The sequence below is a fragment of the Amia ocellicauda genome, chromosome 20 (genome assembly GCF_036373705.1).
Source record: "Amia ocellicauda isolate fAmiCal2 chromosome 20, fAmiCal2.hap1, whole genome shotgun sequence".
Classification (NCBI taxonomy): domain Eukaryota; kingdom Metazoa; phylum Chordata; class Actinopteri; order Amiiformes; family Amiidae; genus Amia; species Amia ocellicauda.
The window spans coordinates 13,848,353-13,867,864 of NC_089869.1; the positions used below are offsets into that span (position 1 = coordinate 13,848,353).

The window sequence follows — 19,512 nt, forward strand, 5'->3', positions numbered from 1 at the left end:
AGTACTTCAATGTTTATACAAATATTTATTTTTCACAACGGTTAGGCTATATTATTGATTCAGGGTTTAATATGAATAAATAGGCTTCACACCCATGCCGTGTGCAATGGTGCATATCCAAACATGACAAGAAATGAATGCACAAAATACATTTTCACACACTCCACAAGCCAACAACACAAAGCCCACAAAAGGCTCTTTTGCTACATTGTGCAACATTCCCCTCCTCTCTGAGCTCATATGGAAACGTCATTATATCAGACCTCTCTCCTCCCAGATTAAGCGGACTTCAATTCCATCAGTTAAGATCCCCAAAGAAACCTGGAGAGAAACAGTTGGGTTGAACAGCAGCAGGAGCGTCACCAGTATGCGAAGCCAGGCGTACCTTTGATGAGAGTCTGCCAGTGAACATCCCGACCATGCAGTCTCCGCAGCTGTCACATCTGGATTTAAAGTTACCTCTCTTCCAGATAAGACCAACCTAAAACATCACAATGCTTTCAAACCAGCAGTCAGTGTAACCTGCCTCTGGTGCTTTGTCTCAATTAACACTAAATTAGCCCAGTGCCTAATTGAAGACATGGAGACAACTTCGGCACATCTCTCTTCCCCAACCCTGAACGCATCCCTAAACGACGAGTATGAAGGCAACGACACCGGGACCAATGTCTTCGCCCAGCCGGCCTGGCAGGTCGCACTGTGGGCGATCGCCTATTCCCTGATCGTGATAGTGTCCGTCATCGGTAACATCACGGTCATCTGGATTATTCTGGCGCACAAGAGGATGAGGACAGTGACGAACTATTTCATTGTGAACCTGGCTTTCTCGGACGCGGCCATGGCAGCTTTCAACACCGTCTTTAACTTCGTGTACGCCTTGCACAACGACTGGTACTTCGGTCTGGGCTACTGCAGGTTCCAAAACTTCTTCCCCATCACAGCCATGTTTTCCAGCATCTACTCCATGACCGCTATTGCCGTGGACAGGTAAGCGATATGAACTCTCTTAGACCTCATATTAAATATGTCATATTAAGGAATAATAGTCTACATTGCTTGCACATACATGTAGAAACACAGTGTGGAGGTATTTAGATTGTAACACAGTGTTTTAACAGACTCGTGATGGAGAGAAAATACACATTTGTTTGATTTTACAACAATATTTAATGCACTTTGCTAAAATGTCAACTGGGAAACAGCACCTGTGTGCTTCACAAAGACACTGTAAGAAAGAGCGCAATGCCATTTCGTTAGATATCTATTCATTCTGAATTGCAATAAGCATAATAAACGCCCACAAAGAAAGATGCCTAATTATTTCAGGGTGATACTCGGGAATTAATGGGGATTATTTGGCGCAGGGTTGGCGCAAGGGATATTTGTCGTTAGTTAATTAACTTTTACAGTTCATACACGCTGAGACCTAATGTGTAAAATTAAAAGACAAAACCGCTTTGTGTTAAAATTTACACAATAATGTGTATTTGTAACACAACAATGTGTATGTTTAACACAATAATGTGTTTTTCCCACAAAAAATACACAGTATTGTGTTGTGCTCTTGTGAATTTTAACACAAAGTTGTGTTGTCCTTGAACAGACACATGATGTATTAACTTAAACACATTAGTTATAAGACTGTGTATATGTAGCATTTAGAATTAGTATTTAGTAATCGCATTTGTTTGTTCTACATGACTACGCTGTGTTGCACAATTAATCACATTTGTTTAGTAGTAGTAGTAGTAGTAGTAGTAGTAGTTACTATTACTACTACTACTGAACATATTATTATTATTATACATGAATTTAAACAAATGCATACTGCATAAGATCATTCCATGAAAAGGTGAACATCCTTAAATTGTGCATAGCCAGTGGGGTATTTTGATGGTCTAATTAATACATTCAATTAAATTACAGGATCCATCATGATTTTCTTCCAAGAAATTTGTGGGCCATTATTCAGAAGAAAGGCAGTGAGTGTTAACATAAAAAGGAGAGCAATATTCTGAATGCTAAACACAGTATGTAATACATACACAAAGAATGTTAAATATTTTGATATTGATGTTGTTAATACCTATACATTTAAGTGGTATGATATATACACTTAAAAAAGTCATGAATTATATAATCATAAAATTACATTTTAATGTTTGTCCCAGACAACACGCAGTGTTTTTGAGCCATCTTTTGATAACAGATTGAACCAAGACAATAGATGGCAAAGATATCTGTCTTCAGAGGGCACTACCACAATATTTAGAAAAAGGTCAAAAACGCACTATGAGCAGTGAAAGTCAACCGCATACTCAGAAAAAACTGTGAATAAACTATGCACTGTTACTGCTCTGGCACAGACAAAAATGTACCATGTGTATGCACTTGATCAAATGTTTTAGATAATGGTCATACTTTCTCTAGAAGCTTTTTAAAGTTCAAATTTGGGATTATGTTTTATTAAATTCATTTTTGTATCGTCTGTATGCCTCAGGGACTGTTTTCTGAACTGTGTCTTGACAGCTGCTTATCCAAAAAATGAATATCTTATAATTTCAGGGTTTTTAATAAGAAGCAATAAGGACCACATTCTCACATGCAAGCCGCTGTGAGGATGTATTTATGGAAGCAGGAATGGAATGTTCTTAGCATAGCTGTCAACTTCGAGAGTAGAAAACAGGCGAGACTCAAAGCTGGAGGAAGGGAGTGAGCCATGGCTTAGGTGGACATTTACCAACCAACATGTTTTGACATTATTACCCTGTTTTACACATTGCATAAACAAGGTACTTCTAAAGTAGTATATTATATGATATATTTTTCTATTATGGAACTGCTCAAAAGTTCTATTTTATATGACCATGCAATATCTTAACTTCATGTGATAGGTATGTCTTTGCATATGAATTTGTCTTGGCTGCTGCTCGGCATCCCTTTAGTGTATACAGTGCAGTATATATTAAATGTATCAAACACTGCCCCCTGTTGATACATTTCTGTCATTATATATGATTTTACGACTCATGACCATATATGGTATTATACATTTTAGTCTTTAAATTGGTATTTTATGATGGGTTCAGATGCAAGTACATGCTTTAGAGCAGCCTGGGGATTTAACATTTCAATGACATATTCAACAACGTAGCTTCCTGGTACAGTGTTGCACTTGGGCCGACATGGTTGAACATTTGCAATTAAACATTAACCACAAGGTTAATAAGAAAGACATTACATGACATATACTAAGATGCCACAGTAACAATGTTATTAAACATCAATACACCCATCCTTATAATTTCCTCACATTAGGAATTAAAAAATGGAACTACTGCTGCTGTATGAGTAAAGCCAGTTATCCTCCAATGGATATTGTATTTTGTTACAAGTTGTTTTTAAGCATGACTGTAGGTCAACCTACAAATAAAGTATATTCAAACCCAAGGTTAACTCCACTTGCTTATTTGAACTCCCTACAGGCAAAAGCACAGCCATTAAAAAGTTAATTCATCTCAGCTTTTGAAACAATCAGTTCATGGCAGATAGAGTCTACATGAGGTCCAGCTATTGTAGCAGCCCTCTTCAGATTGTTTTCTTAATGTTAACAATTCTCTTTCTGATCAAGTGCTGAGGATCAATTTTTAATTTAAAGCTGAGCTATTTTCACTTATAATGTGCATTTATTTTGTGTTTGTATGAAGACTGAAATAATGTTTAAGGACTAATTAAGTTTAAAGTCCTTCCCCCAGGCAGGAGAAAAATATAAGACTCTCTACCAATTAAAATCAGGCAGCTAAATCATCTAGAAAGGAAACACAAGAATCTGTTCAGTCTTGTCTAGACATTTGTGAGTCTTGACTAATAATTCTGTCAACACTGTATAACCATTAACCTTTTCACCTTAGGCTTCACAAGCGCCTGAAACACTGCAGATTTTATGAGACAAGAAACTCCGCTTTGAAACTAATAGCCATTTAAAAATATGATTGCACTTCATGTGCCCTGGCCCCTGCATGAGTTCACTGCTCTAAAAAAGAAAAAAACATTTGAATCAACTCTGAATTGTACAAAGAACTTGTACAATTAAATTCTGTCAAATATATCTAGAGTGATAAGGGTGCGCAGAGAATGCTGTTTTGCCATTTAAGTACTTTCTAAAGACAGGGTTATTCGCTTTTTAATGGGAAGGGGAGACCATGGCGCAGCAGGTAACAAAGAGTTAGCAAACAGTGCAGTTAAACACCTGACTGAACTTCATCAAACCCTTATCATTTGTTTTACAAGATAAGAATGCCTTGCTTTGAAGTAATTACAAAGCAAAGTCGATACTGCAAAGTCAGACTGATCACGCTGTTCTGTTCCACACAACTGCCCATGCTATACTAAACTCAACACCTCGATTTCCTAGTATTAAAACTGCTATGCAACATATGCCTTCTTCATAAAATCACTTTTTAATATATTTTATACAGTGCACTGCTGTCATCTGCTCTTATTATTATAAGATTTGATCTATGCTCCCCATTCCTTCTCACTGCCATGGTAATATAATATCTTTAAAGCACCATTTATGAATTACCATTATGAATATAGTGAATTAAGCATCTTGTTTCGGTTAAGATGCATTACACTTTAAAGTGCAATGTTTCCCAAATATGGTACGGTTTAGCGCTAGTCATGTGACCTGATTACAGTTGCTGACAATAGACTGGGGCTTAAACTGCAACAAAGACTCACATTCTTAAAAGAACAATCTTTGAAAGACCATATCAGAGCTCGATAAGATTTGTGATCCAAGTTGTAGACTACATATTTGAGGTAGGTTATGGATTAATGGAGCATTGAATAACATTCTCCAATCTGGCAATATTAGCACATTAACTGTCTTGAAAAAGTTATCATGGTAAAACGCATCCCAGTCAAAGTTGTCACAATTATTTCTGAAATGGGTGTACTGATAACCTAGAGAGTGTTTCCTCAATATCCAAGCAAGGATAAAACCAGGAACTTGCCTCCTACAGCTCCTTTAGATTACCTTGACCAAATACCACAGACCCAAATCCATTTCCAACCATGGATATATATCCTCTCTGTTTGCTGTGGGACACCCAACTATTGTTTGGTCAGGAAGGACTAGTAACATATTTAGAGAACGTTGATTATGAGAACAGGCATTCCTGAGATGCTGATAATGGTATCCTGGTAATATTTCATTAAATTAACTTCTCTCTTCCAGGTACATGGCTATTATCCATCCTCTAAAACCCAGACTATCTGCTACCACCACAAAGGTTGTCATTGCTGTCATATGGATAGTGGCCTTTGCATTGACATTCCCACAGTGCTTCTACTCCAAAATTCTCCCCTATAACTCTCGGACCGTGTGCTTGGTTGACTGGCCTGGCGACTATGGGGGGAAACATCAGCTCACGTGAGTGCTCGTCGTTTACTCTGCCCACTACGTATATACCGCCCACTACAAAAATCCCGCCCACCATATATACTCTGCCCACTACATATACCCAACCCACCATGTATAGTCTGCCAGCTCATGGCCCCAGCTTTGGGTCAAGATTTGTGACTGCATTCGCATAGGAATCTATTCCTGGAAAGAACTCAATAGTCGTAAAAATGCAAATTTTCTGGTAGAAAATAGGAATTTTATAGATCTGGCACAGTTTGTAAATGTCCTGGAAAAAATCATCCCAGGAGACTAAAGCTAATGGTTTAAAATGGTTACTGGATGCCTGATAATACATTTCTGTCTTATTTTGCAGCTTGCAGAACTTATTTCTAACTCAGGCTTAGATTTACATTCGCTCCAGTGAAAAGGCAAATCATTCAAAGTGAAATGCAGGAAAAGGAAAATACATGACTGTTTTGAAAGAAAGAAAGAAAGAAAGAAAGAAAGAAAGAAAGAAAGAAAGAAAAAGAAAAAAGCAGTACTGAATTAGCTGAAGGTTTTATGTATTGCAGCAAATGAATGTCCTTTCACAACTCACTGTGACAGTCTCTTTAACTATTTTGCATTTGTACATTATTTAGATATGTGGCATGTCAATGCCAGTTTCTGGTGAAAATATGTCATTTGAAAACCACAACAAATAGTATGAACATCATGAAGATGTTACATGTAATTGTAAAAGAAAAGTCATATTGTAAATGAAGAAACAAGTACAACAGCTTTGTAAATGTAATGTTACAGTGCTGAGTATTACCATAAAAACACTTAATAAAGCCATTTAATAATAACAAAACTGGGAAAATACCACCCTAGAAAGTCATTAAAACAGATTATGCTGTTGAGGGAGTCATGAAGAACAGGAGACAAATATCACCTAGCAACAAAAACCTGACTGATATCTTCACACTTTATACTGGTGATCTAATGGGACATTGAATAAGACACGACATCAGTCAGATCCATGAAAGAGGAGCCTGGCTCAACAAAGGCAAAGCTCTCCTAGCATTTCCTGCACTCACAATGCCTGGTAGAATTGGTGCCATTCAACATCCCCAAAGAGTCAGGTGTTTTGGTGTTTGGTCTCAGGTACCAGATCGCTGTGATAATCCTGATCTACCTGCTGCCACTTCTGGTGATGCTGGTGACCTACAGTATCGTAGGACTGACCCTGTGGGGCAGCGAGATCCCCGGGGAAGCCTCCGAACACTACCAGAACCAGATGCAAGCCAAGCGCAAGGTGATACACACGCACACGCCCTCCACAATACACCTCATACTATCATACCATATTATTCAGGTACTTGTGTGTTATTGTAATGCAGTAGTTGCCATTTGATTGAATTAATTAACTCCATTGTTCTATTTGCTCCTTCCTTGTTCCTTTATTATCTGTGCTCTCGAAAGCAGATCAAGCGGTTGGCCTGGCACAGCTCCGGCGCTGTTAATCCATGTTTACAGTCTCATTGAGCCATTGACACTCAGGGGAATCTTAATTGAGACTAACTGTGGCAGCCTAAATATCTTTCTCAACGTCTTGCGGTGTGCGGGCAAAGACTATTGAAGCCTTTTGCTTTTCTTTTGCTTGATGGCTTGGAAATGTGCACACCTCATCTCACACTTATATGTTCCCACAGCAGGGTGAGCATATTTATTTGTTTGCATTGTTCTCTTTTATATTTTTCAGGTTGTGAAGATGATGATTGTCGTGGTGTTGACCTTTGCGTTGTGTTGGCTTCCCTACCATTTGTACTTCATCTTGGGAAGCTTCAACAATGACATCTACAAACAGAAATACATCCAGCAAGTCTACCTTGTTATCTTTTGGCTGGCTATGAGCTCCACAATGTACAACCCTATCATCTATTGCTGCCTAAACCAAAGGTATTGAAAATAAAAAATTGGGTGGAATGCAAGGAGGGTTCGAATACAGAATGAGTTTTATTAACATAAGATACAGAGGTGTGCAGTATATCTTTGGTGGGTGAAATAAATATCACTCAGAATGGTGTATTTTAACATCCCTTTAAGCAGCACTGTTCATGTCCTGAACACATTCAATTTAAACATCTTATTTGCCATAGTTTGGTCCTGCACTTCTTTACATGAAATCTTCCTTACATTTAATGTTTTGTGTATATATATGTTTCTTAAGTCATCTTCTGTTTGCCTGAGTTTGAATTCTCTGTCTGCCCATGAAAAGGGAGAACCTCCTTTGTTGTTGAAGTGTATATGGACTCTGTTTGAAAAGTGATGCGGAGTGAGAAGACAGTAGGCAAGTCACAGACTGGTGACAGGAATATTGAAATCTGTTTTTGACTCCGAGTCTCTTCCTTCAGATTCCGATCTGGCTTCCGCAGGGCGTTCCGCTGGTGCCCCTTCATAAAGATATCCGAGGATGACGAGCTGGAGTTACGGCACGCCCGGACCTTCAGGATGACCCGGAGCTACCGGACCGACACGACCACTGTAGTGACCCAGAACTCCACTGACCAGGAGGAGACCACCGACAAGCTAATCAAAGCCTAAACAACTCTTATTTATTACGGTCAACTGGCAAAGGGGGAGAGGGGCACATTTGGGATTGAAACATCACTTGTCTTTCCATTTCACCAAGTATCTAACAGGAGCATGTAGTGTAGATGTGCCCAGAAAGCCAGCAGCAAACCCCCTATGGAATGAAATAGGGTTTATACCCATCGTGTGAGGTCTTAGCCTAATATTAAGACTTTGCATCACTGTCAAATGCACATGATTGTAAAGAACACATATATGAAGGAGCTCAAAATGCACACCGAGGCAACGTCTGTACTATTATTCAACGGTCTTCAAGAGTTTATATTAAATCTACTGTAAATAGGTGTCTTAATATTAAATTGGCTGTATCATCTGTTAATGTTGGACTTTTAAAATGTAAAATTCTTGCCCAATGTGGTCCAATGTCTAGTTATTGTGCAAAACAGATCTGAATGATGACATTTTTGGATTCATTTCACTTTTGGAGTGGACTGTGCCAAAAGATGCAGAGGGCTGCCGTTGGGCAGAGAGGATATTATTACAGGAACCAATGGAAAGGTCGAAGTGCTCCAAAGAGTACTAGAGAAGAAAGTAATGGACATAGACCAGTTGAACCATCACTGAAGTGTGGTGCACCTGTACTGCTCCTGCACCATGTAGGAGGAACTAGCAGAGAACAGCATTGATCAGCTCATGACTACACAGTCCTGGAATTATATCCATTATGTGTGGAATATCTCTCTCTCTATTTGTGTATTGATGTAATCTGAAAACCTATCACCAAGGACAAACAGATTAACGAAGATTAAATAGATTTTATATTTTGATAGTTTGGCTGTGTGTGGAAATCCCCCACCATCAAGTTGGAGTTTAGAAACGTATTCAGGATCTATACCATGCAGTCATATCAACAGTTCTGATATTTGCAGGTCTTTAATGTGTTTGCCGAGGCTCAATCTGTTGAATCAGCAGCGCAGTTCTCACCACACGCTGCGATATTCCTACAGAGAACGGAAACAGCAGCTCATTGAACATTTCCAAATATAGATATGTTTTCATAAATATCTGATTATTCAGTTACTACAGATAACCATTCAGATCTGTTTTGATACAGACTTTAATAGATTGTTAACTTAAAAAAGCAACAACATACAATATACTTCTGAAATTGTATGAACTTCAGACAGAAATTAATGCTTGCGTTTTGTACAATAGGAAGAGGTTTGAGGTGTTATATGTTCTCATGCAAATGAAACATGTAACAAAGGCTTCATTTTATTTATCATCTCAGTCTATTCAATGCTATGTCAGCATGAGATAGAAAAACACAGACTCTTACCCTTAATTGGTGGCAGCTGAAATGATTGAGCTCAGATTATTCCAGAGAACTAGAGAAGGAGACTCAACAGCCATGCTTTCACAAGGTTTCTCTTTTGAACAGTGTGAACACCTGTCTTCAAAACAATGGTGCAACCAGAGTACTTGTTATTGGTTGCATACAGGCCTGCAAGCTTGGCTGAAACAGGAAATGGCAGCTAATTTGTTCAAGTGTTGACTTCATGAATGCTTCCAGCTGCAGATCACATTGATTTCAGGTGATCAGGGTCTCCTAATAAGGACACGTCCCTTTGCTCAATTAGACAACTGAGCAATCTCAGAGACCTGAGCGGGCTATGAATGCAGATTTATGTTTCACGCTTAGATGATGCCTGCCCCATACCTGCTGCCTCCCAGGCTACAAAAGTGCAATTACAGTTGTATTATGAAATGGTCTAAAAATGGCAGAAAGTTATCCAACTGTTGTCAGTGAGGAAAGAGTTATTGCTTTTTAGTAGGCTGAAACACTAGCCACAACGTTTTAATGAGGGATGTTTGCTTTATTCTAGACAAATGTGCATGTAAGGTTCAAGCAGCTAGACACGTGATTTATTGTAATGTACCTGTATAGTGTAAACTTACTGAAATGGAATGAAGATTACTCTCTGTTGGATTCCAGAACGGTTTTTAGGACGCCATAGCCTTTCCACAGAGAGGTGCTCTGCCAAAATGGATAACTCATTCCCATTACACTATATTTCTCATTCAAAAGAAAGATACACACATACACACACACACACATCAGAAGAAAAGATTTAAAGTATGCCTGGAAGATATTGCTAAAGTGCATGATTGAAAAACCAGAAAACAAACATCTACTACATCATCATTATATTGAATACTATATATATTTCTAGTCTCCTAATTGTTAATGTTGAAGTGTGTTTTACACAATGCAAAACCAACTGTAACAAGATAGTATTCTTCACACTGAAATATAATAAGATTTGGGTTGTTGTATGGTGACGCCATATGTTTTGGTGGTAGTATGTTCACAAAGTAATATTATTCTTGTCATCAGTAAGAACTACCAAAATGTTTTTCCACTTAGTTTATGTGTTCTTCTGTAAATAATGTATATATTACAGTTATCTGTCAGAACTCTACGGGCAATGTCAATGAAAGGATTGTATTTTAATATTCAGTGTTTGTACTTTATTATTTTGAACTGTACTTGAAAAAGAATGAGAAGGTTTTTGATCTTGATGTGTAGCATTTCGACATTAATCTGTGGTAATCACCAGAAGTCAAGTGGTTAGCTGAATAAAGTCGTCAGTTCACCATTTGGACTGTTGAAGTGTTTACTTTTTTTTTTTTTTTTTTGGTGAGACTAGGACATCAAAACTGTGAAACCAGTCAAATAAAATGATTTTTTCTTCAAAAATGTCTCCCTATATATGAATAGGATTTTACACTGTTATTTGTACGTGGTGTTAGTATTGGTAGACATTGTATTGCCAATCAGACACATCTGATAGCTCTGCTTGTATTCAGAGGGTAAAAGGGTGTAAAGAGTATTATCACTTCAGTTGTACCCCTTTTGTGGTGGACTAACTCTGGGAATACATTTGGCTTTACCAGAAATGAATGTGAAAATAATTAAAACACACAGAAAATAAATGCACAATAGCATAAAAAAGAGGCTATTTTGTATGCAAGTTGATGCACATCAAAATAAAATTTAATATATTCACATATATCACTTCTTGAACACTAGTGCATCTATATTAATGTACAAAATAAATGGATCCTATACCTTTGTGTCACTAAATAAGGCATGCGTTCATCATATAGTTTCAGACATTTAAAGCTACAGGTTGTCTTACAGTAGGACTCACAAACATTCAACCACAGTACACATAAAGCATACTGAAATATCAACCGCTTTTTCTCTCCTAATAAGCTTTCTGCCATTTGTACAGGGTGTACAGCAGGGAGTTTACACAACACCTATCTCACAAAAGCAACAAGATATACCACAACTGGATTTGTTTGAGTTTCTGAACACTGAGTAAGTTCTGAGTATTTTCAGAGAAGTTGGGAGGTGAAGGCAAGAGATCTCATGTTGGATATTGTATTTGTTTTGTTTTTTAAAGCATAACATGTACCTGTTAAAAACTCAGAGAAAGTACCAAGTAAGGTGTGAAACGGCATTAAACGGAGATGCAGCTGTGACTCTTGTATAATCCTTTTTACACAACTCACCACATCTTTGCAACAGCACACAAAGGATATTTCTGTGGAGAAATAGCACCCTCTGGTGGAAAATGCAGGAAGTGTTCTCACCATCACTTGAAACGGGAAAGCCTAGATTTAGACGCTTCATAAACGTTAAAGGAGCAAAAATACGAAAAAATATGTAACCGTTAATCAGATTGACCAGTCCTTTAATATTTAATCGATATCTATACTAATGGATATTAATGTATCCATAATACTCTGAGAATTTGGGTGGGCTGTGGTTTAGTTTGCCCTAGAACAAATGATAACTTATTATAATATTATAATAATAATGAATAATAATTGATATAAATAATATACTCCATTACAAAATGAAATCATTAATACATCCTCAGGGATTTTAGGTAAGGAAAATCATATTACATATATATTTCACATTCTAAACAAAAACATATCCACAGGAATGTCTACAATGGTTTTGTATTACATTTAAAATGCCTATTTTATGGTGAAAATGATAGGACCAAGGATTTTCATCCAGAGGATTTGAAGTTTGTTTGTTTCATATCTAGTAACCGAGCTCTCCGGGTAAAGACAGGTAAGCAGCAGCCTGGAGAGCAACCCACTGAAAAAAAACAGACTTGAATCGATGAGCCTGCCTCCCCCCCGCCCTCCATGCGATGCGAGCAGGTGCTGCGGCGGGGGGGACAGTGCTCAGGAAAGGAGTGGTGCGCGGCGGTGTAGGCCTCAGTTCTGCTGCTCCTGTTCACGCAGCCGGCAGCCCACCGCCGTGATCAGAGCCGCCCCCTTGCCGCTCCCATCCTCGGACAGCAGGAAGGTCACGTAGCACTTCGGGGCCAGCTCCTTCACCGTCTGGTGCATGATCCTCGAGAAGCTGTGGAGAGAGACACGCATGGAGGACAGTCAGCGCTTGTTCCTTTTCAGCTCTGTTAAGACTGCAGTTGTTTCTTCCCCGCTCCATCTCGGACCTACCAATCTCTAGCACATCACTTGGCGAGATACTCACTGTGGGTGCAGTTTGTACAGCGTGCCATCCACCCCCACGGTGATGTCCAGCTTCTCCAGCCCTCTGTTCTCCCGGATCTTGTCCACGACAGCGGCCATGCCAGCGCCACATATCTGTGCCGCCCTGCGTGAGACCGTGCCACACACCTCCTTGACGATGATACTGTCGTCACACGTGCTGTCCAGGCCCAGCTGCTGCAGGATGGCTCTCACCTGGAGCAGCGCCAGCCGGTCACTAGGAGACGCAGAACCACACTCAAGGTCAGGGCCTTTCACAGACTTATTTTCCAATCACCACAGCAACTAAAGGAGGCCATACGGTGTGTGTGCCTTCAACCACCTTGAAAACAAGTCACACCTGCACCAGACCGAGTCCCCAGAAGACCCACTCACCTTTCAATCTGGGACAGAAACTTGGTCTCAAAGATGCCCCTGGTCTTCAGTGTCTCTGAAATCTGCCCCCTGAAGAGGAATCCCCGCTTCGTCAGGTCGATGAGGATGTTCCTGACAATCTCTCCCAGGTACATCCCGCTGCACATTTTTTCATACCTACGAAACAGGACACAGATGGGTCAATTCACGGGCTATTGCAGTTCAATCTAAAATAGTTGTGCTCAAGCTAAAAGTACTCATTTGGTTATGTTTACACCTGTCTCGATATCACATAATTCCGTCTCTCATATAATGACAAGGCCTTTGAGTTTCTTTCAGAATAGAGACAAAATAAATAGTTTTTGATTAGGAATAACTGCCACTATTAGACATTAAAAAGATAAGAAGGGTCATATGTTTATGGTTCAAACACCACATTTTCTGGGACCTCTTGTTATTTCAAGCTACACCTATACATATGATCAATGACTGTATTCTTAAACAGGTTAGAAAATCAAGAAAAATGTGAGGCATTACTGCGGTCACCTTTGTTTCCCAGCATTCAGTGACAGCTCATCCACGGCCCTGTCGTACTGTGTCCTGATGTCATCCAGACACCCGTTGTCCCCGAAGGCACCCCACTCCATGTTGACACACATGAGACCCTGGTCTCCCTCTACTGTTTCAATGTTCTTCATCTCCTCCATGTAACAGGCATTGCTACCCGTTCCTGAAACAGCAACCCAGTCCCATTAGTCTTCTTTAGCAGGCTTTGTCGGTCATCATAGTAATCTTCATCATCATTAATAAGGAACAAGAGCTATGAATAGACTACCTGCAATCAGACCAATCTCACAAGTGGGTTCTTCATACGCACAAGTCATCATAGTGCCCACAGTGTCGTTCACCACAGCCACAACATCCAGGTCAAACTCCTTTAGATATCAAGAGCAAAACGTGATGGGGGGTAGAAACATTAAAATAACATTATTTTTGTGAACGGGCCAACTAACCCCACAACATGTTAGAGCTTTCAACAACTTCAAAGGTATTAAAACAGTTTTCCCGCTAAGTATTTAAATAGTGTCATCCACCATACATAAAAATCTGTTTATTCAGGTCTCCGATGTTCTCCTCAAGACCTTGTGAGTATCTGTTCTCCGGCTCTCCCTCACCTCTCGCCTCTTGATCCCTTCCCGGAGCAGCCCGACCACATCCTCGCCCTCACAGTCAGTGGCCTTGAAACCTTTGGTCCAGTTTATTAGGATTCCCTAAAACAGTGGTGGGGGGGAGGGGGAGAAAAAGACACAATTGCCGTTAAGAAAAGCTCTGAATGGGTTTTAGCTCTTAAATGCAGTTGCACAAGTTAGCCGCTGGGAGGCACAAGAATCTCAACTCTAAAGGCACAAAGCAAAGACCAAAAAGTCCATCACTATCAGAATAGACACCCACAGGAATCCCAAACAGGGGAGAATAAAAGCTAGCACTGCCAATTGTCACTTAGTTTAGCGAGTAAAACAAAAACCTGAGGGTTGTATTAACAAGGACAGCCTGTAAGACAGTGAATACCAGCTGTAGAGACGACTCACCGCATCCAAGCTGGTCTGCTTGCAGGGGAAGGAGAAGGTGAAGCCCAGAGGCAGTCGGGCGTTCTTCATCCCCATGTAGTCCAGGAAGTCAGAGATGCAGTGAACAATGTGATCAAAGAGCTAAAAGAGGAAAACAGAAGTTACTGAGCGTCCCAAATAGGGGGGAAGTATTCCCTCACACAAAACCTATTTAATTTCTGTTCAATATAAACCTGAACATGGCTAGTTATGTAAATGCTTTCAAGTTTAAAGTATTTTTTTTGTGTTTTATGTATGTTTGTATGTATTGCTGTACATTATATTTGTAATCCTTAGCTTGACTGTAGCTTGTATGTGTGTAATAATTAAATAGAAAAAGTCATTTATGATCAATTATAAAACTAAGCAAACAGTTAATGGCACAGTCTCAAAGCCTAGGTACACATTGATGGTGCCACATGTGTATTTAATATGTAATAGAAACCACAAATGCATCAGCTATGACTGCTTTTATCACCATATTCCTGTAGTATCCATGGTTTCTGTGGATTGTCAATTTTAAGATAATAGTATTGGGTCCTTTACAACGGCAAACATGCTCTGCTGTGACTGAATCATGGGGTATGGCATTCTTGCTAAATTAGACTCCATCATGTCCACAAGATCAAGTTCAAAGTGGAAAGTCCATGTACGTTGCAAATTAATCAATTTATAATTCATACAGTACCTGAAGGCATGTGCAGGCTACTGTATTTGAAATACCACAACCTAGAGTAATGCACTCATAAAATAATGTCAGATTTGCCTATTAACGTTGATGCAATAGAGCAGAATTCCACCTAACTGTACTGTCATCAGTGGCTCATACAGGGAGTGAATCACTCCTGATTTATAGATGCGCACCTGACAGCAATACAAATAAACTACACTAAAAAAGGTCTTAGTTCTTCCTTTTGGTATTTGTGCCAGTCAAGCATAATTACATATTATTCTTCCCATTTTACATGCATTTTTTTGATATGTGATTCACCAGTAATGAGTGCAAGATGTTCACTTAATAATTGTCGAAGTGACACCATCACTCTACCATTTAATGCTACTGGAATATGCCTAGGACTAGCTGGGATCAAAGGTTGAGTGGTTAAGTGTCCAATTACCTCTTCTCCAGTGCCTTGCATGACCTCTATGGGAATGGCATAAATCTTATTGTGCATCTCCACCGTCCGCCTCTTGCCACTGCGGATCTTCACAAGCAGCACTCTGAAGTTTGTCCCTCCCAGATCCAGGGCTAAGAAGTCTCCGTTTTCTGAAAATAAAACCAAAGCAGTGCCCATGATGTCCCAAACAAAGAGTAATGCTTCATAATCCTTCAGGACAAACACAGGACCTGAGCACAGGCCTGCTGTATAGAGACCATTGCTTAAGTTTGTTTGGCTGTTTTCTCTTTTTTCAAACCAAACTCCCAGTTGGAGTGGAGAGAAAGTGACAGGAAGCTATTGAGGGAAATTATGTAATGTTTCTACATTAAGAAGACGTAGAGATGTAGGATTAGAGAGGGCTGTGGGAGAGATAGGGGGACTTTACCAAAGGGGGGGATTGGATGCTTGGACTGTAGATCAATGCAAGTAATGCTCTATGGAACTGGTTGAAACAGAAGCAGAGATTTTTAGCCATGGTTGGTCATATTCCCAAATAATTCTTCAGTAAAACAGACATGTCCTATATTTCTTGCACCCTGGTGAAGGATGAAGACTTCAAGGTGGCGATCACCTTGAAAATGCCCTCTCCAAAGCCACCAATAGAAGCACTTCACCCCCCTGTTAGTGACGTTACCTGATCCATCCGGGGTGCTGCGCACAAAAGTGGGCAGCATCTTAACTGTGGCGGTCTCATGGGTCTTCTTGCCCAGCCCGTTCTGTATCTCAGTCCTCATCCTCTTCTTCACCTCCAGCAGCTGTGCGTGAGTCAGCCGGAACTCATCCAGAGTCTCCTTGATCTGCCTCGCCTGGTCTGCCAGCCGGTACGCCACCGCCGTCACCATGGCCGCCCCCTTCCCACTGCCGCTCTCCGAGAGCAGGAAGCGCACATCCGAGTCGGGGACCAGGCGGCGCACTGTCTTGTGCAAACGCCTGGAGTATCTGCAAGTGGAGGAGAGGTGCCTCGTTTTCAGATGGTTGAGTATTCTCTAGCATCATGCTTCTCTCAAAATCTGAAATGGAAAGCTTAACAAATGGATTCTGGGGGCTGGCCCAATCCCATTCACAATTCGATCTCCGAGTTACATCTATAGAACCAATGGCATTATATCTCTTTTAGACGTCACGAAAACCACAAGGTCGCTGTTCTGGCTATTTATAAAACTGTCCATATCATAGTAAAGGGTCTCAGGTTTCAAAGCTAACCTTTCAGTTAATCCCAAGTGTGGCTGAGTTGCCTATTAATAAAAAGAAGAGGTTGTACTGTTCCAGGAGGGTCTTTCAGATTCAAAAGGCAAGAAAATGATTTCACATGAAATAATTAGTGGTGAATCATTATAAGTTGGTCAGAATATCATGTAACAATTCAGCAGCAGGTAGGATCAGTGTAAGCTTCGTCCTGTGATTCACAGATTTCTATTCTTAGCCTCAGAGCAATTGTCAGGGTTATGAAGTGGCTAATCGGATCAAAGTTTGTTGGTATGCACAGTGGGCTCTGACTGCAATTGGCTGGCCACAGGGTACAGTGCATACATGGGCAATGGCTGCTGAGGCTAGTCTGTGAATTGACGTCTACAGGGGAGCTCTTCTATTCAATGTATATCAGGAATCCTGTTGCTTATCTTGTTGCCTAAGAGTCTGTGCATTTTGAGTGGGTCTGTGTCAGGTTATCATGCAACACCAAAGCCCTGCTCTTCACATTGTAGTATTACAGCATGAGAGGAAGCAGACGGCTCAATGCACATCAGGATGTATGTTGTTCTCATCTCTCTCGGTCTGTTGCGGGGAACGCAGTGAGTCTTGCTGAGTTGCAATGGGATTCTACATCTGTGACTGTTTAAAAGTTCTAGATTTGCCAACCAGAGGATGCTCTCGTACCCAGGCCAGTGACTTACTGTGGGTGCATCTTGTAGAGAGAACCGTCGATGCCCACGGTAGTGCGCAGGCGAGGCACACCCTTGTTGTCCCGCAGCCGGGTGAGGATGCCACCCAGCGTGGCAGCAATCAGGTTAGCGGAGCGGAAGGACACAATGGCGCAGACGTGCTGCACCGCGATGCAATCCTCGTGAGAGGGCTCCACGCCCAGACGGGTCAGGATCTCCTTGGCCTTCGTCAGGCCTTCTTTGCTCCTAGGACCGAGAGCAAGGGACAACTCAGAGACAAATGAACCAACAACATCTGAAAATGACTAAGGAAAACCTAAAGGTAGAAAAGAAATTGCTGGGGGTTTTCCATACTGGAACAGCTTGCCTATTCATAGGTTCTTATACTTTGCACCAACACATAGTAACATAGTTGACAAGAGGTTCATGACTTCTTACTCACTTCTCTATTGCAGACAGATGTTTTGTTTCAAATTTCCCTTTAGTGAGAAGCTCAGGGGTGATCCTGCCCTCAAACAGCAGACCCTCCTTGGCCATCTTCACCAGAATGAGACGCACAAGTTCACCCATATACATTCCACTGACCATCTTCTCAAACCTGGAGACAGAGAGGGATTCGATCATTTTAAACTGCAGATGAGATATAGTTATAAGTTATACACATGATATTCTATTCTGCACAAACAGAATATGGCACAGTCGCTGGTCAGTAATGCAAAGGAAATCACAAAGATTAGGGCCTCACTTACAGCTGCTTTCCAGGATTGAGGGACCCTCTGTCGATCTCTCTGTCAAACTCGGTCCGGATGTCCTCGAGCAGGCCATCATCTCCAAACGCGCCCCACTCAGTGTTGATGCACATCCGGCCCTCGTCCCCCTCCACCAGGTCAATGTGTCTCAGCTCCTCCATGTAACATGCGTTGGTGCCGGTACCTGAGGGAGCGAGGAGAGCCGGCGGGGAATCAGGCCGTACTACTGCATTTCGCATGGCCCGTCACTTGGCCTAGATCAGTGCTTCTCCCAGCTATGACCCACATGGACCTCCAGTCATTAGAGAGCTCCCTTCATTGTGTCCACAGACAGGTTACATAATTATAAGACTAGAACCTCTGCAGATATTATATATCCTGTTGAAAAGTCTTAAAAACAGCGGTGTCTGCTTAAAAAAACAATGTGGTAAATATCGAGAAAATAGCCAGTTAAATTACCTATAATGATTCCAACTTCACAACGCTGGTCATCAAATCCACAGGTCATCATAGTTCCAACAGTATCGTTGACCACAGCCATGATGTCAGCATCATAATCCTTCAAAAAAACCAAAACAACACAAAACAATTATATCTTAATGAAATGGGGATAGCACACACATATTTACTCCTTTCTTAGATTTAGAAAGGCGTAAAATCTGGCGCAATTTGTGAATTGTTTTTATTTGAAATGAAATAAATCTATATAGATCCATTAGAAAATGTTAACCCAGTTTCAGAGGTGACATATAGTTTAATCAAATTGAGAGATGAAGATTAAAGCTTAGAGAAATTCATTCTGCGCTTACCCTCATTGTCCAGGCTGATGTTGCTAATGTGGCCTCATTTTTCCCATAATTTGTTTTGTTATTTATGTGGAGACTGAACCAGGAGAAAGCCTGCACTTACTTACCCCTCGTTTCTTAATGGCTTTGTTCAGAAGCTTCACCACATCCATCCCCTCCACACCACTTGCTTTGAAGCGCTTGGTCCAGGTTAGCAAAATACCCTGCAGCAGACAGCGCTAGTTATCACAGTTCTGTTATACTAGCAATGCACATCTCCTATCACTAATAAACTCTAAAAGAAATAATCACACACATTAATTCAATATATCAAACAATACCAGAAACTTCCAATGGCAACAAAGCTCAGTCCTGCCTGATATCTGATATA

At 40.6% G+C, this 19,512-nt stretch overlaps 2 protein-coding genes across 3 annotated transcripts in view; one reads left to right on the forward strand and one right to left on the reverse strand.

Moving 5' to 3' along the window:
- The first annotated feature begins 103 nt into the window (after nt 1–103).
- On the forward strand, nt 104–10,745 carry tacr2 (tachykinin receptor 2). Its single transcript, XM_066693512.1, has 5 exons — nt 104–987; nt 5,243–5,437; nt 6,557–6,707; nt 7,155–7,351; nt 7,807–10,745. Exons 1-5 carry the CDS (start codon nt 581–583, stop codon nt 7,994–7,996), a joined length of 1,140 nt encoding a protein of 379 aa, XP_066549609.1. The 5' UTR covers nt 104–580; the 3' UTR covers nt 7,997–10,745.
- A 275-nt stretch (nt 10,746–11,020) lies between these two features.
- Nucleotides 11,021–19,512, reverse strand: part of LOC136716041 (hexokinase-1) — a 34,830-nt gene continuing 26,338 nt past the window's right edge. For both annotated transcript variants that reach the window (XM_066693511.1, XM_066693510.1), the window contains 14 exons: nt 19,250–19,345; nt 18,796–18,895; nt 18,337–18,520; nt 18,030–18,185; nt 17,600–17,833; nt 16,342–16,646; nt 15,666–15,814; nt 14,530–14,649; nt 14,116–14,211; nt 13,776–13,875; nt 13,487–13,670; nt 12,962–13,117; nt 12,570–12,803; nt 11,021–12,437 (listed from right to left, as the gene is read on the reverse strand). In XM_066693511.1, coding sequence (XP_066549608.1) covers nt 12,290–12,437; nt 12,570–12,803; nt 12,962–13,117; nt 13,487–13,670; nt 13,776–13,875; nt 14,116–14,211; nt 14,530–14,649; nt 15,666–15,814; nt 16,342–16,646; nt 17,600–17,833; nt 18,030–18,185; nt 18,337–18,520; nt 18,796–18,895; nt 19,250–19,345 — 2,262 coding nt within the window. In that variant the 3' untranslated portion in view covers nt 11,021–12,289. The remainder of the gene's footprint in view (nt 12,438–12,569; nt 12,804–12,961; nt 13,118–13,486; nt 13,671–13,775; nt 13,876–14,115; nt 14,212–14,529; nt 14,650–15,665; nt 15,815–16,341; nt 16,647–17,599; nt 17,834–18,029; nt 18,186–18,336; nt 18,521–18,795; nt 18,896–19,249; nt 19,346–19,512) is intronic.

What these genes read in the sequence shown, in the direction of transcription:
- tacr2 (XM_066693512.1), top strand. Translation starts at nt 581, where the DNA reads ATGGAGACAACTTCGGCACATCTCTCTTCCCCAACCCTGAACGCATCC. An exon ending in ACCGCTATTGCCGTGGACAG is followed by an intron (nt 988 to 5,242) that starts GTAAGCGATATG and finishes TCTCTCTTCCAG; the next exon opens with GTACATGGCTATTATCCATC. An exon ending in AGATGCAAGCCAAGCGCAAG is followed by an intron (nt 6,708 to 7,154) that starts GTGATACACACG and finishes TATATTTTTCAG; the next exon opens with GTTGTGAAGATGATGATTGT.